The sequence below is a fragment of the Solanum verrucosum genome, unplaced genomic scaffold (genome assembly GCF_900185275.1).
Source record: "Solanum verrucosum unplaced genomic scaffold, falcon-dt-bn FXZP01000273.1, whole genome shotgun sequence".
NCBI lineage: Eukaryota > Viridiplantae > Streptophyta > Magnoliopsida > Solanales > Solanaceae > Solanum > Solanum verrucosum.
The window spans coordinates 294,421-313,514 of record NW_026020163.1 but is presented as its reverse complement, the minus strand read 5'-3'; the positions used below and the strand labels follow the sequence as shown (position 1 = coordinate 313,514).

At 35.8% G+C, this 19,094-nt stretch overlaps 2 protein-coding genes and 2 pseudogenes across 2 annotated transcripts; 3 read left to right on the top strand and 1 right to left on the bottom strand.

Annotated features, from left to right (window-relative positions):
- Positions 1-1,870: 1,870 nt before the first annotated feature.
- LOC125828489 (uncharacterized) lies at positions 1,871-7,690 on the bottom strand. Its single transcript, XM_049507785.1, has 8 exons — positions 7,296-7,690; positions 5,801-5,910; positions 5,661-5,717; positions 5,280-5,579; positions 4,720-4,967; positions 4,022-4,328; positions 3,638-3,911; positions 1,871-2,272 (listed from the first exon to the last, which is right to left on the bottom strand). The coding sequence occupies exons 1-8, from the start codon at positions 7,638-7,640 to the stop codon at positions 2,018-2,020; spliced, it is 1,896 nt and encodes a 631-aa protein (XP_049363742.1). The 5' UTR covers positions 7,641-7,690; the 3' UTR covers positions 1,871-2,017.
- A 1,164-nt stretch (positions 7,691-8,854) lies between these two features.
- On the top strand, positions 8,855-11,297 carry LOC125828432 (non-structural maintenance of chromosomes element 4 homolog B-like; annotated as a pseudogene).
- A 3,216-nt stretch (positions 11,298-14,513) lies between these two features.
- LOC125828511 (uncharacterized) lies at positions 14,514-15,582 on the top strand. Its single transcript, XM_049507810.1, has 3 exons — positions 14,514-14,819; positions 14,921-15,153; positions 15,240-15,582. Exons 1-3 carry the CDS (start codon positions 14,516-14,518, stop codon positions 15,516-15,518), a joined length of 816 nt encoding a protein of 271 aa, XP_049363767.1. The 5' UTR covers positions 14,514-14,515; the 3' UTR covers positions 15,519-15,582.
- A 992-nt stretch (positions 15,583-16,574) lies between these two features.
- LOC125828431 (delta(12)-fatty-acid desaturase FAD2-like) lies at positions 16,575-17,733 on the top strand (annotated as a pseudogene).
- Positions 17,734-19,094: the final 1,361 nt, after the last annotated feature.

The window sequence follows — 19,094 nt, the reverse complement described above, 5'->3', positions numbered from 1 at the left end:
TCTGCTTGCCCCTAGCGTGAAATTTCACATTTATATGATTTCTATGTCCCATGTTGCAATGGATTTTTGGCTATAGATATTGCTGACCTGTTGTCAACCTTAATGACAGTAGCTTCACTGGGATTTTGCTCCAGATCACTTAGAATCTTAGAGCCTGATTAGTTGCACCAGCAGCGGGGTGATGTACGTATTCTGCTTCTGCAGAAGATTGAATTACCACCTCTTGCTTTTTTTGAATTTCATGAGAACATGCCTGAACCAAGTGTGAAAGCATATCAACAAATGCTTTTCGTAGCATCAACGCTTCTTGCCCATTCACTATCTGAATAACCCATCAATTGTCCTTGCTCTTCGTTTTAAAACCAAATAACATAATCAACAGTTCACTTGATATACTTCAACGTCCGTTTAGCTACACCAAGATGGACTTTGACATATAGCATGCATAAACCTCGACAGAAGACTTATCGCGGACATGAGATCAGGTCTTGTTGCTGTCAAATATAGAAAACTAGCAATTATACTTCTATAAACTGTTGGATCAGTCATATCACCTCCTTCGGACTTTGAAATCTTTTCATTGTGAAACTAGTAGGGTCAACTCAGGCTTGCACCCCAAAAGCTAGCTCGTGATGGGAAGATTGTGCACGACCATATAGGAAGGTTGAAGGCCAGTCCATTCCTAAGTGAATGATGTGGGATTCAACACGTTGTAGGCATAGGCGACAGGTATGTTTACTCCTGCAGCATATGCCGGAAGAGTGTGAAACAAGTTGGATAGCGTATTAGCCAGACGTTAAACCTGCAATAGTTGTTTGGATTCTCTTGAACACAAGGGCAAAGTTATTACTTACAATGGTGGAAAGTTGGGTATATAGATCAAATATTACTTTTATACATATGTATCAAATCTTGAACATCTTTAACGAAATTCCTGGTTTTGCCACTTGAACGTCTCTAAGTAGGAAAAGTCCATCGAGGAACGAATGCACACATCAATTACACATTGCATTCAAGTATTTGCTTATCAAATTACAGATCATTCTTAAAAGTTACATCATTGTACCCAAATATTCTCACAAAACAACAAATTAACAGTCGTTGGATTACTTCTTCAGCAGGAAACTCTATATCTGCTTCAATTGTCAAAGATGTAACATCTTTATTTGCAATTCCACAAGGCACAATATGGTTAAAGAATCATAAATCTGGATCCACATTGAATGATAATCCATGAGATGAAATCCAAACTCCAATCACGCCTATCTTTCTGTCATCAACCCATACACCTGTTTCACATCTCTGTCCAATCTCTGCCTTCAATCATCGTTAGCTCGAGTATCACAGTGCCCATTTTCCAAACCTCAAGGATGCTACGTCTCATTTTTTTCCGCGTAAATCACGGGACAATAGTTGAAAGCTTTGGATTTCAATAAGCAAGGACCTGTTTGTTGTAGAGTGGAAATATGAATCAAAGTCAGCAAGTTAATGATAAGATACATAGGGTATAAAGTATCAATGTGAGCACATAGAGAAAAAAATGATGATGGACGATGGGTTTCTATGACATAATTCAAACTCCTGACGTACTCCTAATACACATCACGCACACTTGAATATAATCTTGTATTTATATATAGTGTTTTTTATTACTATTTTTTCCAGAACTAAGAAAAAAGGTTGGTTCTGCTCAGAAAATCAAGAGAAAAAAATAATGTTTGATTATCAAATGTTACATAAAGACTTCCGTAACAAATGAGCTCCAACGAGGCAAAGAACCTGCAAAAAAAAACTTCTCCAAATGCAATAACGTGTGAAAATGTTACCAGGAGTTCTTTCTCTTTTGCAGCGAATCGAGCTGAATCTTCTTCTTACAATACAATTGTTAATGTACTTTTTACACATTACTGCAAGAACGAAGAACTGATTTCTATTATATATATACAAGTGAAACTCTTGTATTACATAGTGGAAATCTTATGAGGAACAAGAAAGCATAAGCATACACCCGGAAACCTTATGAGGAACAAGAAAGCATGCATACACCCGGACGATGAGCCCAAGCTGGAGGCAAGCGTGCATATTTCTCCATGCCAGGTTGTTCATCAAATGGACATTGCATAACCTTCAATAACTGCCGAACCTCCCCAAAATCGCCTTGTTCTGCTGCATCAATGGCATTCTGGCATAGATAGTTTCTGAGGATGTACTTTGGATTTACTGAATTCATTGAAACTTTCCTCTCCTCATCTAATACACCAGTTGTAGAGAGCTGCAAGAGGTAGAAAAGTGACACCATAAGTACCTCACATACAAGAATGGAACTTGATGATTTCCAGAGAAGATTCCACACAAAACAACCGCATAAAACAATGGTGTAAGCAGGATTTTACGCAAGCAATGTCTGTCTATTATCACAACTCAACTATTCAATTTGCAAATGAGTTAACGTCAAGTTGTGTAAGTTACAAGGCTTCGCTTCCTGCTTCAAATTGATGTTTACTCTAAACATTGTTTTTCAAGTTGTATCAGCCTTATATATAGATACTATCTTTTAAGAAAAAACACAACTTACATACAACAACAACAACATACCCAATGTAATCCCACAAGTGGGGTCTAGGGAGGGTGAGATGTATGCAGACCTTACCCTACTTTTGTGGGGTAAAGAGGTTTCCGATAGATCCTTGGCTTAAAAGGGAAGCTATTCATGGAAGGGTTGCAAGCAGAAAAAAATGACAACAAATATCAAGATATAAAGCAAAATGAAGCAACAAATAGTAGACACACATGAAGAATAAGAAACTATGTGATTACTAAATATTACTACTAATAAGGAGAAAAAGGATATGGGGCAAGCCCCCTCCCTCTCCCACCTAATGGGCGACCACACTATTATCTACATATAAGTCATCTCACACCTCTTGTAGAAGGATGTCTCTGCCACAGCACAAACTGAGCACAAGGTGTTAGACATAAAAGAGGAAGAAGCAGGATGCTAACATGACAAGCCATTTCAATTGATGAGAATATAAGAGTCACATTCAATGCCATACAAGAACGGTGTCACAACTACTTCTCACCCATTGCTTACGTCTACTATCTGTTATTTCCTTTATGTCTTTCTTCTTGCTTTTTTAGGCCCAGGGAAGAGGGGACTGGAAAGATGGAAACCTTGAAGAATAAGGCAGGGGAGGGGATGAATTTGAAAATCTTCCCATGGATAGAAACTGTTATCCATTACCACCTACCATTACTGGTGTCTAAGGAACAAACAAGGTGAGCACCTAGCTATCCTAAAAGAACATTTGACAACAGTTTAAAGAACAAAACCATAACAACTTATTATTGAAGTGAATAACAATTCAAATACGGGCAGTTCCAGGACAAAGTCCAATTTCAAAGGACCTTATGTTACCCGACCTGATATTACCCTACTCACTGCAATATTGAGCTCAAGAAGCTTTACCAAATCCAAACACATTATATGCTTCATTCTATTTGGGAAAATTGTATAAGATTAGACTGAAATGAGCTAAATGGACCAGACATAGACACTGAGGATTCATATAGCCGACCCTTGGGATTGAGGCGGCAGCATTGTATTATTTGAATAAGTAAATTCACCGTCACATACCTCTTGTATATACGACTTTACCCAGCTTGTCCAGGCTTCCCTGCGTTCCATACCAATATCTAAAAGAATATCTTTAAGAGGAATCAATAATTGGTCCTCTTGAATAACAGGATCAGCTTTGATGTCTGATAGAGATCGAAAGAAATTTGTGTAATCAACTTTATCGGAGACCATATTCTTGAGTAGTTCACCAATCAACTTTTTATTGTACTTCGCCAGACCAAGTTTCCTGGTCATGATATCTTGATAATCATCCATGAATTTGTTACCATATCTAAAGAAGTCAACAGATAGACATCAACAACAGCAAAACAGAGAAATAATCGAGCAATCACAGAGACATAACATTTGAGCAAATGGCTAAATGCTAGTATCTAAAGATACCTCTCCATGGCATAATCTGCCTCTTTATCACTTAGCAACTCGGCAGTAGATAGAGCAGAGGTAAACTGCGCAATATTCCATAAACCTACATCTGGCTGATTTGCAAAACAATATCTTCTGCCAGGAAGATCAGTGGTATTTGGTGTGTAACTGGGATCAAAAGAATCTAAAAAGCCAAAGGGACCATAGTCAATAGTGAGTCCTAACACGCTCATGTTATCAGTGTTCATGACTCCATGTGTGAAACCAACATCCTGCCACCTGGCAATCATGGACGCAGTCCTCTCGGCAACTTCCACTGCCCATGCTGAAATAATGCACCCAAATCAATTGGATGTAGGGAAGCAAATTGTCAAAAGTATACATGGACTGGTGCACTTATATTCTTTCTAAATCTTGTGGTCTTAAACATGACATGTGGAAAGTAAAAAATTTAGAGTTACGCCAAAAAAGGAAAGAAACATCTTTATTAAATGGACTAAAAAGAAAAGTAAGACAAACAAATTGAAATGGAGGGAGTATTTGAATATGATTAAGAGTATCACCAAAAATTGAGAAGTCTGAGACACTGATTAGTCCTCAATGAACAACTGCCATTACTCTCCTTGTGCACTCTATATGCAGTCTTTATAAGGAGATTAAATTTTTCATAGGCAAGGGAATCCCCACATTATCTTCAAGATAACCTTTATATTTACCTGCATACTTGTTTGAAGTTAAATCCACAGCTGAATTGTCTTCCTCGCCTGTGTTAGATGATAAGCTTTCACTCCTAGTCATATTCTCCAAATGGGGGAAGTGATGTCTAATGGCATAGTCTGCCAAAGCACGGACGATCTCAAAATCCTTTTTTCCTCTAGAGGCATGCAGTTGATAAGAACCAAAACGCAGAAACGATTGGGCAACTCTGCAGACGATTGCACCAGGTTCATCTTTGGGATTTCCACTGCATGAGACAGAAGACAATAATCAATAGTGGAAACGAAAATGCACTAGAATGAACAAAGTAACAATTATGTGGAGTATTATTCTAAGACATGAATTACTATGCAGACTCCAAACCTCCCCATAAAGAAGTCTATAGGTGCTTCTCATCAACTTCATCGAACTCCTCACAGTTTCATTCTTCCAAAGGCATAGATGATTTGAAGGCAAAGATGAAGAGAACACAAAATACAATTCAAGGCTAGCAAGATGATTTCTTGCTGATTTATGCAACTTATCAAACAAAATAAAAAAGTGTTGCTGAGGAACATACTCATAGAACATATCCCTCATGACATCTTTTCCTGTCGTCACTAGACAAAGTGCTCGTGTTGTTGGGATTCCAAGACCGTGCATTGCTTCACTACAAAGGAATTCTCGTATGCTACTACGAAGCACTGCAAGACCATCAGCAAAACGACTATATGGGGTCTTTCCAGCACCCTTAAGCTGCAGCTCCCACCTTTGTGACTTTGAATTCAAAATCTCTCCAAGAGTTATTGCCCTACCATCCCCTAACTGCCCGGCCCACATGCCAAACTGATGTCCTCCATAATTTTGGGCATAAGGAATCCTGCAGAATCAAGTCCAACCTTAGATGTTGTTTCATTACTAAAATTTCAAAGAAAAAGTTGACAAGCTTCAAGAAACTTACGTTCCCACCAATGGTGATGCCCCCGAGAAAATAAGGGGAAAATCAGGCCTCTCAAATCTGAAAAATTAAAGGAAGTCTATGACAATTTCATCAAGCCACAATTAGCATTGCCATGACATCTCAAGCTTTTAAAAACTCACTCTCTAGGATCTAATTCAAGTAACTCTGCAACTGATTCTGACCATGCTACAAGCTCAGGGTTATTGACCGGTACAGAGGGTAACACTTTCGTGTAGCAAGCATGCAACACCTACAAGCACAATGTTTGACACAGATAATGACTTGCAAAAGGATTCTATCTTCCGGTTACTGACATTTCAAACTCAATGCAAACTGCATTGCTTATCACATAGGTAACAACTATTTTCCACATTTTTTGCAATCAAGGAATAACTTCTATGGCACACCAACACAAGTATATCTATTATAAACCTAACTTGTTAGCTAGTTATGAATAAACAATATTCCCTCCAGCCCAATTTATACGGCACTCTTCCCATGTTGAGACTTGAGACATCTAGAATATTTGACATAATCCCATTTCTACACGCTGACAACTTAAGTAATACAAATTCATTATACATTTACACTTACCAAGTTTTAAACTTCAATGTGAAGCCTTCTGTACCAAAATTACATTTTAACCATTACTTCAATATTTTCTCCCAAGCTCTCACTAATGTAGTACTTCTGTTCTAATATACATTACAGTTATATTTATTGGACTTTAAGATATTTGACACCATTCTTGCACAACTTTCCAGAATTCAATTTCATTAAGCTATTCAAATATTTTATTTTGATATGATTAATCAAACTAACTTATCAACGATTACCTTAATATTTTCTTCCACTACCACTAATACAATATATAACTCTAATCAACAATTTAACCTCATAATCGGCAAACACAATCACACAAATAGGACGAAGGGGAGTAACAACAACAAGACACCCAGTGTAATCCCACAAGTGAGGTCTAGGGAGCGTAACTAAAATGTATGCAGACTCATCCCAACCTTTATGGGTAGAAAGGTTGTTTCCGACTGACCATCAGCAACCCTCCTCCTTTACTGGGATTGGGACAGGCAATGTGAACAACCTCACACAGATGAAGGGAGTAACTCAAGATATTCCAACCAGTTTCTCATGTCTTCAAACAAAAATCCAATCTTGAATATGCATTACTACGTAAAATTTGAGCTTTTGAGACATCTTCTCAGTCAAATTAACTTTTCGACCAAGATTTTAGTATCTTCTCTCACTATCACTAATACAATATAGGCATAACACATAAACAAACACTCAAACTTAGTCTCATGATCTCATCTAGCAAGCAAGCACTCCAACTTTAAGAGTGTACATCTAGACACCTCAACTAGATTTCAACTAGCAACCAAACACTCCAACTCATCTTTACTATGTCTCATAGCCACCCGATGCTGACATGGCCCATAAAATTTGGAAACCAAGTTTTAACTGTCTTTATCTATTATGCCTATAATGTATAAGTCAAATCAACTACTTTTAACACCATAAAGAGTAATATCCCCAATAAAAAAAAACACCTTTTACATTCAATCAAATAAAAATTCAATCTTGAATACAAAATCTTTGAGAAATTAGAACACAAACCTCTCTTGGAATACTATCACTTCTGGGGTCGCCAGGTAGTTCACGAACAAAAGAGTTATCCCAATTAAGCTCTTCAAGATTCAATTTAAGCTTAATTTCAACTCCTTCTAAGTTTTGTTTCTTTAAATCATCAGCAACTGAATCAACAGTGGCAGCAGAGTCCATTGAAGCTGCTGTGCTCTGAGAAAACACAAAACGGTGTCGTTTTTGATGAATTGGGAACTGAAAAGGGGGTTTAGGGCAAAAAGAGCATCTGGGTCGGAGAAATTTAGCGGTGGAAGAGAGGAAGAAAGCGGTGGTGGAAGAAGAGGTGTGAGAAAGGGAAGCTGAAATGTGGGAAAGCATTTTTTTGGTAATTTATGGGTTGAGTTATTACTTGAAGAAGTATACTATACTTTTTATATTTTTGTTTTTTTGTTTTTGTTTTGGGCTTCATCTTTTCCCAATATAGTCAAGAAATTTATTATACGTAATTTTATCTTTGCTATTTTAACGTAAGTAGTATTACCTTTTTTGGGAGGTAAAAATATTATTTTCCATAGACTTTCGAACGACAAATGATTGAGGTTGGTCAATTTTTATATTTGTTGGAATAAGTAACCCTCGACATAAACAGGTATAAGTTTAACTAAAGTAACTAATTATTTAATATAAGTCTTTTACATTATACAAATAATATCTTCACATCGAACATGAATTATTATTATTTTTTATAAATTTAAAATGATGTTTACATTGAACTAATTTAGTGTAGCTAGTATTACCTTTCTTGGGAGGTAAAAATGTTGTTTACAATAGACTTTCGAACGACAAATGAATGAGGTTGGTCACTTTTTATATTTGTTAGAATCAGTAACCCCCGACATAAACAGATAACTACTTATTTAATATATAATTTTTTCTCTATATTTCAATTTATGTGATGTTATTTGATTTGACATGGAGCTTAAGGAAAAAAGAAAGAATTTTAAAATTTACGGTCTAAAATAAATCAAAATCTTTGTGTCACTTTATATTTTTGTATGATATTTAATTTGTGATCTTAAACATAACATGTGAGACGATGCAGTTAACAAGTTTTTAAATTAAGAAATAAATTAATATTTTTTAAACAAACTAAAAAAAGGCGAGAAACAAATTGAAACGCGAGAAGTACTTTTTATATTAATCAGATTTTAGAAGGACAAACAAATTATTCCATCCATCAAAATCTATATTAACCATAAGAATTTCGAAATTCAATCTTCTAAATTTTAATTATAAATTCAAACATAGAAGTTTTAAGCTTTTTAATCAACTCTAGAAATTCTAACTGTGTCACAGTAAACATAACGAAGGAGTATTGGAAATAGTGAAATATAAAGCTTACGTGAGAGACATGATGCAAGTCTTTTCAAATTCAAATATCCTACTATTAGCCAATATATTACTAGTAGTACTAATAATTAGCCTTCTCATATACTCTTCACATTTCTCAATGCAAGTAAAGTAAAGTAAAGCCAAGCCCCTTTTGTTTTACTATTTCAACTTTCATAGAAGAAGAAGAAGAGTGTAAAGCCATGAGTCCAAGAACTAGAGCTAAGAAAATTAAACTAGAAGAAGATAAAGAATTAAGTAGAATAAATGATTTGTCACAAAGGCTAAAAAATCTTGAAGCTTTTAATGAGATCAATGACTTTACTAATCAGTCTGATTCACTTCGTCGTAGTGTTCGATTACAATACTCTCTTATTAGAACCATTGTTGATGGTATTTGTAATTTTTTTTTACACTTTTTATGCCATTGATTTTGCTACAATTTTTTTTTATTTTTTTGGTTTTTGGGGTTTTCTTGAAATGCAGAGACAAGATGTGAACTTGGAGCTGCAGGATCAAATAAGTTCAACATTGTGTTGAATAGTGTTCAGGACTTGTATCTCAATGGTATATTTTATTAGCTTTCTTATATATGTGTGTGTGAACGGGAGCTTTGGCGTAACTGATAAAGTTGTTGCTATGTGAGTTATGAGTTTGAGCTGTGGAAAAAACCTCTTGTAAGGTTAGGTACAATAGACCCTTGTGGTTTGGCTCTTCTCCTGGTCTGTGCATAGCGGGAGCTTAGTGCAATGAACTGACCTTTTATATATGTGTGTGTATTCATGTACTTTTGACGTCCTAATTTATGTGATGCACTTTGATTCGGACATGAAGTTTAAGAAAAAAAGACTTTTTTTTCTTAGAACTTTTGGTTTAGGAACAAGCCATTGATATTTGGAAGTTTAAAGTTAAATTCTTTCTAAACTATATTGAAAGAGGTTGGTTTTCTTGAGAAAAAGTAAAAAAAGATCATGCATCATGTGAATTATGACAGAGGGAACAAACATGGTCTTTTATGTGTTTGGATACCTCCTATTTGCTTCTTTCTTGTGGCATAATTTAGAAAGGGGTATCACCTGACATTGCTTTGTGAAAAGTCTTTTTCCTTGTATGTATATCTAAAGAACAATGTGTATCGTCTCATTTTCATTATCCTACTCTTGATGTTGTTCCAAAATAGGCTATGATTTCTTTTCTTCGATAAGTTACAATTTTTGGTTTGTTGCTTGAAGTACTACTCTCCAAGGTGTGATTAACTTTACTCTTGACTCACTAAGCTATAAATGTGATTTCATAATGTGTTATCTCAATATCAATGGCCACGTGAAATTGCTGCAACAAATTGTTATGTATTTTCCCCTGCTTCTCTCTCTTGGTATACTTTATAATGTATGGTTTTCCAGTTAAAAGGCCAAGAGAGCAAGTGGCGGATGCAGAGGCCTTGCTTGGACTTACCAAAACTGTTGTGGAATCTCTCCAATTACGTCCCAATTGTAGTATCTCACCTTCTATATTCATCTCTTGGTTGCTTCAAGTCTATGGTTTACGAAAAGGACGTTCAAAGAATGCAATGGAACATTTCATCATTGGGAAGTCACTAAAAACTGTGAATTGGGAAAAGATTGGAGCTGATGCTTCACTCGTGTTTATGGAAGGCAAAGGTTGCAAGACAATGTAAGATTTTCATTTCTTTAATAGTGAATTTGAAGAGAACAAATAAAAAATAATGTAATTATGTTTAATCTGTTGAGTGCTTTCGGCTCGTTCTCAGGCTTGGAGTTCTGAAAACTGAATTTAAGCCAAAGAATCAGCTTGTAGTTTATCATTCTTATCCAAAAGAGATTGTGGTTTACAGGAGATTGCCTCCGAGAAAGGTCTACCTTACTCGGCCACAATTGGTATGGTCATTTCCCCTATGCAATCTTTTGAGATTGCAGCTTCCATATGCATTTTGAAGAAAACTAAAGCCGAGGCCATCGACTGTGTTTGCCACTCTTTTTACGTTGTTTGGTTGATAAATGATCTTCCATTTTCCGAGTCTTTTTGATAGGTTGCTGGTGAAACTGTCGAGGACAAATTTGATGTTAGCAAGAATATGTCAAACATATCGGAGCTCTTAAAGGAGAAGAAAAGTGTCATGCTTGACGAACTCTTTCTAATGAGAAATTCCTTTGCTCATACTGTCGAGAATTTGTTTGCACTTTCTTTTTTAGTACACAATGGGCAGGCTTCAATCTCCGCTGATGAAACTGGTTCTCGTTTCGCTTGCAAGATAGGTAAATTCACTCTGCCATTCTGGATGAGAAATTATACTATGACATTAAAACCAAAAGCATATCACGAGTTATTTCACATATATGATCATTGAACTTTATTTTATCTGTTCGCTTTTATTCCTTTCTGAATTGTAATATGATGAATCAATTCTCCAGTTCCGCGGAGCATTACACATCGTGGAGCTGTACGCCACCAGTTTATCTTGAGATATGATTACAATGATTGGAAGGTATCGTATCATTTTTTGTATTTTTTGTTGAACTGTCTTTCCTTTCACTTGGATGTTGTATGCTGACCATGTTTAACTGCGCACAGATGATGCAAACTTTAGTGCCAGAAGGAGCAGAGCTAACGCCAAATAGGGAATGAACACCGATATGCTTCACCTCTAACTATATGACTGAAATGAACAACTGCTATGGAGTAGATGTCCCAAGCTGTCGTTTTGTGCAATATCTGGCTGTGAGGTGAAGCGATACATGAAACGATCTGCACATGAAGTAGGTAAAATGGCGTGTTTTTGTATATTATCAGCTCTGGAAACTGGTCAATATTTCTTTTTGGGTAAATAGTATGTTTTCATGTATATGTATTAAACTGATCCATCTCTCTTTTGGGAAAATGTCCTGTTTATAAGTAATCATTTTAAGCTGTGCAAGCAGATATATTACTATAAGTTCTGTAAGGTGGTGATATGCCTGTTAATTTCTATAGTCTTTCATGACTGAATTCTCCTAGAAAAATACTCGGTAACCTTGAGAAATTAACGCTAACTGGCACTCTATAATGTAACAAAACAAACATTTTTTTTCTCCAACGTACATATCCATTTCTTGATCATATTGTATATTTCTCAATAAGCTAAACGATCAGATAAAATTCTACGTCTTCATGAGCTAATCTTAGAGAGATGAGAAAATTGGAACAGTTGGTAAGGTAGCTCCAGCATCAACAATGAAAACATTGCCAGATTACATATTCTGAGTAATCATGGATTAAGTACCTAACGACTGATGCTAAAGCTGGATCTATCGTTCCAAGAGTTCTTAGAGGAATAGACAATATCAGAGTGAACTCAATATCACCAGGAATTTTCTACTCTGCAATAACAAAGAGTCTTATGGAAAAGAATGGTTCAAAAATTGCCACCACCTACTTACAGTCTCCATTTTGTTACCTAGCATGGCCTATTTACTGAATTGCTCAAGGCTGTGTTTTCACTGGAATATGGATGATTGGCCATGAATTAGGCCACCAGGCCTTCAGTGATTACCCCTGGATAAATGACACTATTGGTCTTATCCTCCACTCTGCACTTTTAACGCCGTACTTCTCATGGAAATAAACTCATCGTCGTCGCCACTCCAACACTAGTTCCCTTGAGTATGATGAAGTGTATGTGCCAAGGCTAAATCCCAAGTAACGTGGCTCACCAAGTATTTGAACAAAAATCCACTAGGACGAGTATTCGGACTTGCCGCCACCCTCAATCTTGGGTGGCATTTGTACTTGATCTTCAATGCCTCTGGCAGACCTTATCCTCGCTTTGCAAGTCACTATCATCCACATGGACCGAGCTATTATGATCGCGAGAGGCTACAAATCTATATTTCAGATGCAGGTGTTATATCAACTACTTATGTGTTGTATTGCATTGCTTTGGCACAAGGCTAACTTGGCTTGTATGTATCTATGGGGTGCCCCTCCAAATTATGAACAACTTCATAGTGTTAATCACTCTCTTGAACCATACTCACTCTTCCGTGCCACATTGGAGCCATCAAGAATACATATGGCCTCTTTAGTTTACTACTAGTATATACAAATTTATTTTCAGATCTAATCAACCTCCAAAGGATGCAAGGGGAATTTTTTCCATAATTAATCAGAGGTCTCGAGTTTGAGCTATGAGAATAGAGAAATTCTTGATAAGGAACGGTTCTAAGTTAAATGGATGGTAGTGAGCCTGGGAATCTAGACTAGTCAAAACCGAGTTTCGAATATCAGATGGTAAATTAAAAAAGAAAAAAAAGTTGGCCAGGGAGTGCATTGTGGTGGGAGTCAAGGGAGTGCATTTATGTGGAGAAAGATGAAGGACGCCAAGATAATGGTGTTTTTTGGTTTAAAAACAAGCTCTAAAAAATGAATACAAGAATCTACTTACTTTAAGTAATGTTTGTTTCGATTGTAATTTCCCATCACTCCTTAATGTACCTTGTAATTCCGTCCCTCATAAAAGGGAAAAAAAAAAACTTATTTTGTCCAATTTTATGTTCATTAATGACTGATCCTGACAATGCTAGAGTTATTTAAGAAAGTAAGCACACATTTAGGGTGTGTTTGGTATGAAAGGAAAATGTTTTTCCAATTTTCTCATGTTTGGTTGGGTAAAATGTTTTCCAAATCAACTTATTTTCCTCAAATTCAAAGAAAATGACTTTCCTTCAAAACTTAAGGAAACCATTTTCCAAAACTTTCCTCCAACTTCAACTTACAATTTTTTTTGTTGAAAAAATAAATTTAAAGCTTATTTTTAAAAAGCATTTTTCAACTTCAATTTTCATCCCATCCCTACCCTCGACCCCCCCCACCCACCCACCCACCCACCCACCCACCCAAAATAATAATAAATTTAAAGTTTGTTTTATAAAAAAAACTTTCAATTTCAAATTTTTGTTTTTCACCCACCCCTCCCCCGGCCACCCCCACTACCACCCCCCCCAAATAAAATAAATTTTGTTTTTAAAAAATATTTCCACTTTCAAATTTTTTTCTTTTACCCCCGGGGTTACCCCCCCCCCCCCCCAAAAAAAAAGTTATTTTTAAAAAATATTTTCAATTTCAAAATTTTATTTTTTCACCCCACCCCACAAAAAAAAATTAAGTTTATTTTTTTAAAAAAAATTTAATTTCAAATATTTATTTTTTTACACCATCACCCCTACCCACCCCCTCCCCCCTCCCAAAAAAAATTAAGTTTTTTTTTTAAAAAAAAATTCAATTTCAATTCAAAAATTATTTTCTACTCTCTAGTAAAAAAAAGAGATATTTTCTCAAAAATAATTTTCATTCATAAATCAAACACTAAAAAATCTTTTTCGGAAAATATTTTCTACTCACCAATCAAACATGAGAAAATAAGTAAAAAATTTACTTGTTGTCGAGGAAAACATTTTCCTTCATACCAAACACACCCTTAGATAGATCTGATTGAACAAAAAAACAGACCATATGCTTAAAGCCTGAAGGTTCAATGCACTTCTGTACTGTCCATGCGAGCTTTAAATTCCATTTTTTCATTATTAAAAGGCTTAGTACTTACTTTCTGTTAATTCGATACTCAAACTAATTCAGATTCGTGTTACATAGGAGCGCCCATTAAAGAAGGTAGTGCTCCTCCATATCAGGAATTTCTTAATTTTCAAGGTTCGCGAGAGTTCTGGTTACTTTTGTTGGAATAGAATATAAGTAGGCTCTTCATCAATCTCACAAGACACACAGAGAGAACAGAAAAGAGAGAGATAGACTACTTAGCTATTGCATAAAACAACAACTGGCTCTCAATCTTCTCTACCACAAGTTTTTCTATGGAGCCATGGAAAGACCTGACTGGAAAAGTAGTGATGGTGACTGGGGCCTCCTCGGGAATCGGGCAAGAGTTCTGTCTCGACTTGGTAAAAGCCGGATGCAGGATCATTGCTTCTGCTCGTCGTGTTGACAGGCTGAAAACTCTCTGCAACCAGATTAATAATTCAGAGGGTCTGGCTCGGCGTGCAATTGCTGTCCAGCTCGACATCACTGCTGATAATGCTACTATTGAGGCTGCTGTACAAATAGCTTGGGATGCCTTCGGACGTATTGATGTCTTGATTAACAACGCAGGCCTTAGAGGTAATCTGAAAATTTATTATGTAAATTAGTTTCTTAATTTGTTACCAAGTTCATTCTAACTTTCTTTTTTTTTTTGGTTGTATTTTAATATATTTACATAGGTAATGTGTACAATTCATTGGATTTGCCAGAAGAGGAATGGGAACATACCTATAAGACGAATCTAAGAGGGGCGTGGTTGGTGTCGAAATATGTATGTAGACATATGCGTGATTCTAAACAGGATGGAGGCTCTGTTATTAATATCTCTTCAGTTGCTGGTTTAAATCGAGTACTAATACCTGGGGGTCTTGCTTACAGTTCTTCGAAGATGGCTCTTGACATGGTCACTAAGGTAGCTAGATAGAGATTTTTTTATTTTTTTTCCATTGTTTACTTCTATGTTAGGGTAAGTTAATAATTCAAGTAATTGAATGGCAGATGATGGCCCTTGAGTTGGGAGTAGACAATATCAGAGTGAACTCAATATCACCAGGAATTTTCAAATCCGAGATAACAAAGAGTCTTATGGAAAAAGAAGGGATCAATAATGTTATTGTAAGAACCGTTCCTCTGAGAACTCTTGGAACGACAGATCCGGCTTTAACATCAACCGTTAGGTACTTAATCCATGATTCTTCAGAATATATATCAGGCAATGTTTTCATCGTCGATGCTGGAGCAACCTTAACAGGTGTTCCAATTTTCTCGTCACTCTAAAATTAGCTCATGAAGATATGAAAACGTTGAATCTCATAATTTGTCGACATGTATTTCTTTTTGTTCAATTCTCAAAGTGAAATGTATCTTAAGACTGTTAAAATAAGTTCCATATTGGTTGAGGGAAGTATGGGTCATAGCGTCTCTTTACATGATTTCGGACAATTTTTCCATTTATGAGTTGACTTAGATCCAATGGTCGTATCTTCACATATGATGTAATGAACAAATTCTCAGTAGATACTCATAGATATATTCCAATTACACAGTAGGATAAATTAAAGGATAGTAAGAACTAGAAAGAGATAAGCCAAAGACAACTCGGAAAGGAGACAAAGGGAATATAGACCCTTCCTAACAATTGGCATAAACCATTCTTTCTCATCCGTCGTCCTTTTAGCTAGTTGTCAAGTGGACCTGAGTCCCAGATCAACCTTTTATGAAAGCCTTCCAGTTTTATTGCTTCTTCTTGGCCTAATAACTAGTTGCGTTCATGATATCATGTTCGTGTAGGTATCAACATTGGGCCGAGACTAGGTCATACCAGCATCAGAGCCGATTCATGTTGCTGTGTTTCGTAATGTTGAAACCCCCATGTAATATTCTAGTTATTAAAATATAATCATGATTATTCAAATCAAAAGATATTGTACTACCAATGCAAATTTCAAGTTCAAACAAAATCTTGAATTTCCAAAAGAAAAATGTGATGCGGCATTTTTAGAGGCAAAAGACATACATTGGTCTTTGAGTATGCACATCTAGATACCCCGCGACTCACATAAACTGAGACAAAGTGAGTAATTAATATAGATTACCTTATTATACACATTAAATCAATAGGATATACTAATATAGAGATTATAATCATTTATATTATATGTATTAACCACGTTGGAATTGAAAATTGTAACCAAACATTGAATGCAAACTGACAAGATTAGAGTTATTTAAGAAAGTAAGTAGAGACTTTGATCTGAACAAAAGATTCCATAATTGAGAAAGTAAGTTTAAATATTCTTTTGTGATCTGTTAAGAGTAATGTTTCAAAGATATATGACTAATCTTGTGGTGTCAATAGAAAATTAAGTATTTAATTATCTCAAAATCTGTACTTCGTTTCTTAAAAAACTCTTAGACTTTGCAATTTTGTAAAGAAGGTATGCAGAAAATTTCTATTTTTCGAAGTCTCTATTGTTGCACATTTCAGGATAGGACAACGATATGTCGTCTGATAAAACAGAATAAAAGAAAAATCGGGTGTCGTCTGATAACAATATATATTGCCACCACTTACTTCCGTCTCCATCTTGTTACCTAGCACATGGCCTCTTTACTGGATTGCTCAAGGTTCTGTTTTCACTGGAATATGGATGATTGCCACCAGGCCTTCAGTGAATAAATGACACTACTGATATTATCCTCCACTCTGCACATTTAACACCATGTTTCTCATGGAAATATACTCATCGTCGTCACCAATCCAACACTAGTTCCCTTGAGCATGATGAAGTGTATGTGCCCAGGCTTAAATCCCAAGTAACGTGGCTCACCAAGTATTTGAACAAAAATACACTACTAGGACGAGTATTCGGACATGCCACCACCCTCAATCTTGGGTGGCCTTTGTACTTGATCTTCAATGCCTCTAGCAAACCTTATCGTCGCTTTGCAAGTCACTATCATCCACAATATGGACCGATTTATAATGATCGTGAGAGGCTACAAATCTATATATATTTCAGATACAGGTGTGATTACAACAACTTATGTGTTGTAACGCGTTGCTTTGGCAAAAGGACTAACTTGGCTCGTATGTGTCTATGGAGTGCCCCTCCAAATTATGAACATTTTCATAGTGTTAATAACTTTTTTGCACCGCACTCACTCTTCAGTACCACATTATTATTCGTCCGAGTCGGATTGGTTAAGAGGAGCTCTAGCTACGGTAGATAGATACTTTGGTGTACTAAATAAGGTCTTCCACCACATTACAGATACTCATGTTTTGCATCATCTATTCTCAACGGTGTCACATTACCATGCACTCGAGGCAACCAAGGCTATCAAGCCAGTACTAGGAAATTACTACCAATTTGATAGTACCCCTGTTTATAAGGTATTATGGAGGGATTATAAGGAGTGCATCTATGTGGAAAAGGATGAAAGATCTAAAGATAGAGGTATTTTTTGGTATAAAAACAAGATGAATTAAAAATCGATTTGGTTAAATGTTAAGCATGAGTCACAATACATATTTTGAATTTAGGTGTTGTTTCCTATCATTTTATTATGTATCGTTCTCATAACGTATTGTATTTGTACTACATAATGTGGTTGACATACAGTGTTTTGATAGACCATATTATTTATTTATTGTCCTTGAATCCCTCTTAAATTGAATTGATCTTTTAGTTGGTCAAAAGGTGCAGAGTGCACAATTTTAGTTGTTCAACAGTTCATACACAATAAAAACTTACTTCACCTTTGAGTCAGTTCTGTGAGATGACGAATTTTTAGTTCTTAGTCTCTCACATCGCAATCAAGTAATAAGAGTCGATTTCTCTGGGTCCCAATAACTAGTTGTGTGACATCCGTGTAGGTATTAACATTGGGCTGAGACTAGTTCATAACAGTATCAGAGCCAGACCCACTGATTCTTGTTACAGTATTTCGTAATGTTGAAACATGCATCTATGTTATGTTATCCACACTCTAGTTTCATGTCCTGATCGAGTGTGTGTGGGAATACGAAGTCCCACGCTAGTTGAGGGAATGTATTGTGGTCTCCTAACAAGGTTTTGTTAAGCGCAAATTTAATGTTTATCTTCAATATAATCATATGATTATAAAGATCAAAAGCTATTGTATTACCTTTTTTTTGTGTGTGTGGTTTAATATGACCCATAGGGCGGATTTTATTAATTACGCATAGGAAGAAAACATTTCAACATTGTCTGGCTTGCCCAGCAGTGGCCAACCACCAAAATCTAATCAATAAACAACAGTATGGGGACTCTACAAATGAAACAACTAGACAAAGTTATAATAATGTCAAATTTTATTATCTTGAATATAGACAGGATGGGTAAAGATGACTTAGTAATTATTTCATGACAGATGTTGGTGATCACAACATTGAGTTTCACCATGGAAGTGAACTCAATTCAGATCTCAAAGAGAATGGACAAAGTCTGATTATCTCTCATTTTTTATTCTCTTTCCTGTTTCTTGAAATCATCTCAACCTTTGATCACAATCAGATCTTATCTTCATCAAACTCATCTTGATCGTTCATTTGGGAATCATGACAGCTGTCCAAAGAACATTTCAGATATATTCCATTATATATGTAGATAATTGTTTTTTATTTATTTTTATACATTTTACAATTAGTCAATTAGAGAGAAACAAAATAAGAGAAGGACAGCTGGTAGTATAGTAACAGATTTATTCCTTTTGTTTTGTATAAATGCACATGTACAGTTTGAATGAAATTTTTCTCTATTGCTTTCTTTCTCTTCCAATAATATGTAACAAATATGGAATCTGTACCTACTTTCTTCAATAAACTCT

What these genes read in the sequence shown, in the direction of transcription:
- LOC125828489 (XM_049507785.1), bottom strand. Translation starts at nt 7,640, where the DNA reads ATGCTTTCCCACATTTCAGCTTCCCTTTCTCACACCTCTTCTTCCACC. An exon ending in GCAGATTATGCCATGGAGAG is followed by an intron (nt 3,912 to 4,021) that starts GTATCTTTAGAT and finishes TGACTTCTTTAG; the next exon opens with ATATGGTAACAAATTCATGG. An exon ending in TAAAGTCGTATATACAAGAG is followed by an intron (nt 2,273 to 3,637) that starts GTATGTGACGGT and finishes TACCTCTTGCAG; the next exon opens with CTCTCTACAACTGGTGTATT.
- LOC125828511 (XM_049507810.1), top strand. Translation starts at nt 14,516, where the DNA reads ATGGAGCCATGGAAAGACCTGACTGGAAAAGTAGTGATGGTGACTGGG. An exon ending in TAACAACGCAGGCCTTAGAG is followed by an intron (nt 14,820 to 14,920) that starts GTAATCTGAAAA and finishes ATATTTACATAG; the next exon opens with GTAATGTGTACAATTCATTG. An exon ending in CTCTTGACATGGTCACTAAG is followed by an intron (nt 15,154 to 15,239) that starts GTAGCTAGATAG and finishes ATTGAATGGCAG; the next exon opens with ATGATGGCCCTTGAGTTGGG.